Here is a 7829-nt window from a genome sequence, read left to right as displayed (position 1 = left end):
GGTCACTTTTGAAACCCCATAAGAAAAGTACACACACACATCCAACTCTCATTGTCATTTCTGTCCAGTTTATTTATGTGATGTGATGTTGGTACTTTTTATTATTATTATCAAATTTAAATATAATTGATAATATGAATTCAAATGAGGAATTAATTGAATTTTAATTTATGCATGTATGAGTTTTCCTTTTAGATTTAAATTTTAATATGTGGGATATGTTCCGATTATTATTCCTGTCGGTTTATATTTATAATGGTTTGATTGATTCTTCTGATTGGATGGATGTATTGCATGTAGTAGTAGTAGGTTTAAACAAAAGCGTAGGGACTAAGTTTCGAAATTTAAAAGAGTAAAAGGTGTGAGAGAAGAAATAGACCTTTCTGTCCCTCATTGCCCTTAATCATCTAAAACCCATGGCCAAATCCAATCAACATCGATCTTTCTAACCGTTACATTTCCATTATTAAAGTATAAGAAGAAAATAGGATTCTTTCAAAAGCCCACAGGCGCCTATTTCCCCCCACTTTTTCTCCATTTCTCATTAAATTCCTTTGCAAAAAGCTTTAACTTTTTTTATAACTTAGCATCATCAAATTCACATTTACATTCCACTTTGGGAGTCTGGGTATTTGTATTTCTTCCAAACCAAGAATCTGTGATATCAAAACAATGCCACCAAGAAACCTTCTTGTTTTCTTGCTGTTTCTCTTTCCCCTCCTCTTCACCTTCGATTCCCCATTTATAATCTTAGCTGAAAGTACCAGCTTTAATTTCCCATTCTTCACTGTTAGGAACCTCACTCTCCTTGGTGATTCTCATCTTAAAAATGGCGTTATAGGCCTAACCAGGGAGACTGCTGTTCCTTCTTCCAGCTCAGGTACTCTCATCTACAACCACCCAATTCATTTTCTCGATCAAGATTCCAATATCACTGCTTCTTTCTCCACCACTTTCTCTTTTACCATCAACAGTGTCGACCCCACCACTTTCGGTGATGGTTTAACCTTCTTTCTTTCACCTGATAACCAAACCCTTGGGAGTTCAGGTGCGTATCTTGGTCTTGCTAATTCTTCAGTTTTGGCCAAGAACAAGTTTTTAGCCATTGAGTTTGATACCAAGCTTGATACTCGGTTCAATGATTCCAATGACAATCATGTCGGTTTGGATGTTAACTCCCTCAATTCAATCAAGGCTACTGATGCATTGTTGCAAGATATCGATTTGAAGAGTGGGAATTTGATCACTGCTTGGATTGTTTACAAGAATGATTTGAGGGTCTTGAATGTTTTCTTGAGTTATTCAACTGTAAAGCCTCAAACACCATTGTTGTCTGTGGATATTGATTTGTCTGGATACCTTAACGAGTACGTGTTTGTTGGGTTTTCAGCATCAACAGAAGGGAGTACGGGCATTCACTCGATTGAGAATTGGAGTTTCAAGACTTTTGGTTTCCTTCCCGTGAGACCAAGATCACATCCTCATAATGTATCCGGTAGTTCAGTCACAGTACCATCAGTTGTTCCTGCATCAAATTCTACCAATAGACACCACAAGAGGCTTGGTTTAGGACTTGGGATTGCCGGTCCAGCCTTCTTTTTTGTCGTGCTTGCTGTTTTCGGTTATGTATCAGTGAAGAAATGGAAGGATATGAGAATAGAAAAGAATCTGAAAGCAGAGATTTTGGCAGGGCCTAGGGAGTTTAGTTACAAAGAACTGTATGCAGCCACAAGAGGCTTTCACTCAAGTAGAATCATAGGGCGGGGTGCGTTCGGGAATGTTTACAAGGCCATCTTCGCCTCTTCGGGGTGTGTTAGTGCGGTGAAAAGATCAAAACACTCCCGTGAAGGTAAAACCGAGTTCCTTGCTGAATTGTCTATCATAGCTGGTTTGAGGCACAAGAATCTGGTTCAGCTACAAGGTTGGTGTGCTGAGAAAGGTGAATTGTTGCTTGTTTATGAGTTTATGCCTAATGGAAGCCTTGATACCCTGCTTCATCAACACCCTGAGAATGGCTTATTGCTGACATGGTCCCATAGACAAAATATTGCTGTCGGATTGGCCTCTGTCTTAGCTTACCTGCACCAAGAATGTGAACAACAAGTCATTCACAGAGACATAAAGACAAGTAATATAATGCTTGATGGCAACTTTAATCCAAGACTTGGTGATTTCGGATTGGCAAGGCTGATGGATCATGACAAGAGTCCTGTTTCAACACTTACTGCTGGCACCATGGGCTACCTTGCCCCTGAATATCTTCAGTACGGGAAAGCAACCGAGAAAACTGATGTTTTCAGCTACGGTGTCGTTATTCTTGAAGTAGCTTGTGGTAGAAGGCCGATAGAGAGGGAAGTAAACAGCCAGAAAATGGTGAATTTGATTGACTGGGTGTGGGGCTTGCTTGGTGAGGGAAGGATCATTGATGCAGCTGATAAAAGGTTGAAAGGGGATTTCAATGAGGAAGAAATGAGGAAGTTGTTGCTTGTAGGTTTGAGCTGTGCACACCCTGATAGTACTGAGAGGCCTTCAATCAGGAGAATCCTTCAGATCCTTAACAATGAGGCTGATCCAATAGCCGTGCCGAAGATGAAACCGAGTCTCACTTTCTCTTGTAGCTTAACTGTTGAGGACATTGTTTCAGATGATGAAGAAAGCAAAACAACTCAAAGCTGATACGAGTTGGATACAAAATTCATTGATTGTTTGATTCTTTCATTTGTGCTTAGACCATCATTATAATATTACTTCATTTCAGTGCTAATCTGAGACTAGGAGTTCATTAGTGTGAGTTCAAAAGTACTGCATTGAACTATGTGGTCTCTGCTGTAATCTGAAGATAAATTTACAAAGTTCTGACATGTTCCCTTGCTGTCATCCGCCATTGTTCGCTATCTTTACCGATATAAAATTTGACTCTATTCACAGTCACACTGTTATGGGGCTCTCTTTACATTTAAGTCCCCAAATTGAGGACTGACTCGCATATTGTTCATATGTTGCTGGCAAATACCATAAAAGTAGCCTAAAAACACCATTTAAAGTTACTATATATAGTAGTTTTCAAGGGAAATGGTGAATAGTCATATAGTATTTAATACAATGTTAGTACTATAAAGAATCCAACCTGCAACAATCATATATAGCACATTAAATCATCAACAGGCATTAGTAAGTTACCCCATCATTTTCCTTAAAACTTCTATTTATAGGTCAATTTCCAGTTCTGATCTCTCTTCATTTTTAATGCCTATGCAAACCCATGAAAGCAACCTAAATGTTTCATTTAAAAGCAAAATGATAATGAAACAAGTGGAAGCAAACTTTATTCAAACTAAAGCAAATTTCTGCAGAAGAAGATATCAATATACAAACAAACAGGGAATCAAGGGACTACTCTTTACTCTCAGTATCACTGTCAACCTTCATACTTCTTTCCCTTGCAGAGGTTTATGTGATAGAGTTAAGGCAATTTCAGCTGCCCATGTGACAAGTCTCGGCCTTTGGATCCATGTTACAGTAAAGTATTTTGGGTATTGATGTTCCATCTAACTGATTTGAATGATGTTTCCTTGCTGGTGCACCTCCATCCAATCCCTCATCACATCCAACCATCACCGGAAACAAAGATTAAAAAAAGGGGTGTTTAGAATATCTTTTGAGTTTCGTGTACTTGGAACTGATAACATAAAGAATCGATATCAAAGGTGGTGCAATGAATATTTTCTGATGCATTCAAACAAACATAGCACGTAATGCTAGAAATGTAGAACCTTTTTAAGTCTAAAAGGTGATTTTCATTAATCATGGATTACTTTATCAAGGTTCTAACATGCTTTTGGGGGCTGGTTAAAGCCCATATATAGCCAAATGGGTTTCTTAGTTGAAAGATAAATCTAATTGAGATTCTTCACCAAGGGTACAAAGAAACCCTCTCACATTAATCTTTTAGCCTTACTATATCATATGGGGTCATGTTAGTGGAGCACTCATTAGCTATATACGGACTCTTGTTCTTAATGCATAATCAGACAGAAAATGATGTAATGATCAGAGATAAGGTAAATGTTAATTCTAAATTGGTAGTGAAACTAATATATATGTATTGAATTTTGAGAGGCATTTCAAAATAATCCAACGGTTTATTTCATGCAAGAAAGCATCTCAAAAAGCCTTGTTCCATTTCCCTATCTTTCTAGAGTTAAAAACTTTTCAGTTTCTTTTGTTATTATACTTTCTGTCATGTATTCTCATATTTATGTATGTACGTACGTACATACGTATGTATGTATGTATGTATGTATGTATGTATGTATGTATGCACAGAGATAAGGAACAACATAAAAGAGAAGGGTGAAGAAGAAATTACAGCATGTGATTTGGATGTGAAATTAAGGGATGATATAGCAGGGAATATGATAGAGTTAGAGAAATGGTGACAGAAGAAGAGAAAGCACACTTCCAACAAAAGCAAACACTCTTTTTGCAGATCCTGGCTTGTGCTCTCTCTCTTCTGTCAACATATATATATATCTATATATATATGACATGCTGCTCTTCCTATATTCTTCCACCATGCATGATTTCACCTCATCATCTGCTACACTGTCACATGCATATTTATCATCAGAATCTTAATCAAAACAAGTGAAAAAGAAAATAATTAATACTAACATTAGCTATATCGACTCTTAAAAACAAACAAACAAATATTAGCCATATAGATTCATGTTATCTTAACATCTATATATATATACATAAAAATATGCATGTGCATATTATATGCATGCAAATTAATGATCTATTTATATTAATCATAATCACATATCCTTGAATATATATATATATATATATATATATATATAAACATACTTCTCAAAGGCAACAAGAGAAGGTGAAAAGGTATAAAAATTAGATGAAGAAGGAAAGCGAATAAGACATATAGTTCAACTAACTTCATGGAAACTAAACTTTCAAGTTTCAACCACCCTTTTTTCATAAAAGAAATAAAATAATGCAATGTCTATAATTATATTAGCATATTAATACTTGTAACAAAGAAATTAATCATGTACATATTGTGACTCACCTACCTACAAGAACTTAGCTGCAATGCCTTTTTTCATTTTCACAATCTATATTTACTTCCTTGAAATATATATTATGATTTATAGAAAAGAAAAATGAGGGGAATTTATTCAAGTTCTTAGGTTAAAATCACTGAAATGGATCTCTTTGAAATCACTGAGGAACAGGAAAAAAATATAATTTGATTTTTAGAAGTAAAATATTTATACAAAGAAAAGAAAATATACATTGCCACAAAACCAAAGAGAAGAGAAAGGTATAAGCTAAGCAGCAAATTCTATGCCATGAACAACAAAGCCAATTACTCCTTTTTTTTTATACTAACATGGTCACCGGCTAAAACCAGTAATGCATGACTATGACCGCCTACTGACTGTTAAGTGGTCCCTACTAAATTATTATATTTTAATTTTAAAAAATGGAATTATGTGATTTATTATGGTGTATGTATTTATAGACCGACAGTATATTAAATATAAGTTGATTGAACGATGTAATTTGATGTTTTGACATTTGATAGTTTCTCACATAAATTCCTAATATCCGATGCCACAAAAATCTTAATACAACTAAATTAAGATTTCATTTTCTTACAAAAATCTTGTTCTACCTACATTTTTTATTTCATATATTGATGTTCCAGCCACAAGTTCAAATTTTGAAAACAATATTATTGGGAGAAATAACCATAAACCCCGAACATGAATAGTAAAACGAATATAAAGAAAACACAAAATAAAAAATAAAAAAAGGGAGAAAATAATTGCATTTACATGGTTAGTTTTAATAAATTAAATAACTCTAAATTTATTTTAAAGATAATTCAATTAAAAATAAATTATGTCACATCTAGGTGAAAGAAATATTTTATAAAAAAAGTTTATACAATTATGATTATTGGTGGAATGATAAAGAAGAACTGTTATATAAATATTATTAAACACATGATTGATTCTTAGATATGCTTATTTTTTTGGGTACAAGAAAGATAAAATCACAACTAAACTAGGCAAGGCCAAACCATGCCAGATTTATCATCAGGCAGCAATTGTAGAACTTCATCCGATGATTGCATGAAATTATATCTACCTAAAGGCCTTGAAGACAATATTGATGCCAATCTATCAGCTATCTTGTTGCTCTCTCTAAAAACATTTATAATCTGAATCGTCCAAGATAGTTAAAGTAACCCTTTGATAGCTCATAGTACTATTAAATGATGGTGCTCACTTGAAATGGCTTGAATCAATTGGATGGCTGCAACACTATCCATCTCAAGAACAACCTGTTTCAAGCCTAAATTCCAATATACATGGAGACCCTCAAGTATACCCCAAAGCTCAACATTAATAATAGGACAGGATCCAATATTTTTAGTAAAACCAACTACTCAATTATCATTTAAGGTTTAATATAACAAAAAAAAAAACCTTGTAAAATAAGTCAATAATTAATTGAACCCTTAATCGAATATAAACAATCAATTAAGTCATCAAAAAACCAACTTTCATGTAAACTCTTGACAACCATTATGTTCACCATATGACAAGTTAGGATTGTGCTACGTGACAAATTTAATAGTCTTTTAAAATATTTAAAAACATAAAAATTATAACATTACGAAAATATATTTAGAAATAAAATGGTTAAAAATGGAAAAGTTAGATAAAATTATGAAAAATATAACATATTATAAAAGGAATATTTTAAAACTTTAAAAATATTAAGTATAAATTTATAAAACAAATTATACCCTTAATCTGAATCCAGTTTGAAGCTTCCATCTTGTCACTTAGCAACGTTTGCTACAATGACAACATAATAGAAGACTAAGGTTCCGTTTGTTTCACTGAAAATGACTTTTAGAAAATAATTTCGAAAAAGCTAATATTTTCTATTATTTGGTAGATTTCTTAAAAGTATTTCATAAAAGTTGTTTTCAATTAAACAAACATACATTTGAGATTTTCTTATTTTTTCATTGTTTAATTGAATTTATTTTTATCAATAATTTTATATTTTACATTATTTTTGCATATATTAAAAATATTATGTTAAATTGATTCATTACAACGTCATTTTTTAATTACATGACTACTAAGTAAGTATTTTTATTTAAAATGTGACATCAACAAAATTGACAAAAAATTTAACGATGTCAACAATTGGACTTGATTTTCAAATTTGAAAAGTAAAGGGACTAAATTCTTGAAAATAAAAGTACAAAGACTAAATTACAAATCAATGAAGTGTACATAAACTTATGATATATTTTAACCTTTATACTACAAAATATTTATTATTAATATATTTATAATTGCAATAAATATTTATTATTAAAATATTAATATTGAATATTTTCAATAATACGTGAATAATATTATTTAAAATTATTATTTTTAAAATTTATTATTAAAATAAAATTGAAATATTAAATAATTTATTAAAATAATAAATTATATTTATTATATTAATAATTTATTATATGACTAAATATAAATAATTAAATATGTATGTTTAATAATATTGAAAAATATAATATTTTAAATATTTTTAAAAATAAAATAAAAATTATTATTAATATAATAATATTAAGTTTGATTTAAGTTAATTTTATAAAAATAAAATTATCTATAGATGAATTCTTTTCGAAAAATGACTTACGCTTTTCAAAAGAGTAAGTCATTTTACAGGAAAAAATGGTTTATTTTATCTTGGCCTGTAAGTTATTTTTGTTGACC

At 31.7% G+C, this 7829-nt stretch overlaps 1 protein-coding gene and 1 long non-coding RNA gene across 2 annotated transcripts; one reads left to right on the top strand and one right to left on the bottom strand.

Annotated features, from left to right (window-relative positions):
- Window positions 1-445: 445 nt before the first annotated feature.
- On the top strand, window positions 446-2871 carry LOC108463217 (probable L-type lectin-domain containing receptor kinase S.7). Its single transcript, XM_017763157.2, has one exon. It carries the CDS (start codon window positions 673-675, stop codon window positions 2674-2676), a length of 2004 nt encoding a protein of 667 aa, XP_017618646.1. The 5' UTR covers window positions 446-672; the 3' UTR covers window positions 2677-2871.
- A 316-nt stretch (window positions 2872-3187) lies between these two features.
- Window positions 3188-5377, bottom strand: LOC128286564 (uncharacterized). The gene is made up of 2 exons (XR_008277172.1): window positions 5090-5377; window positions 3188-4605 (listed from the first exon to the last, which is right to left on the bottom strand). It is a non-coding gene; the product is annotated as an uncharacterized LOC128286564 (long non-coding RNA).
- Between the last annotated feature and the right edge of the window lie 2452 nt (window positions 5378-7829).

The sequence above is a fragment of the Gossypium arboreum genome, chromosome 13 (genome assembly GCF_025698485.1).
Source record: "Gossypium arboreum isolate Shixiya-1 chromosome 13, ASM2569848v2, whole genome shotgun sequence".
Classification (NCBI taxonomy): domain Eukaryota; kingdom Viridiplantae; phylum Streptophyta; class Magnoliopsida; order Malvales; family Malvaceae; genus Gossypium; species Gossypium arboreum.
Note: the sequence above shows the minus strand (reverse complement) of the source record. Positions and strands in the feature narration are given on the sequence as shown.

Coding starts and splice junctions, on each gene's coding strand:
- LOC108463217 (XM_017763157.2), top strand. CDS start 673: ATGCCACCAAGAAACCTTCTTGTTTTCTTGCTGTTTCTCTTTCCCCTC.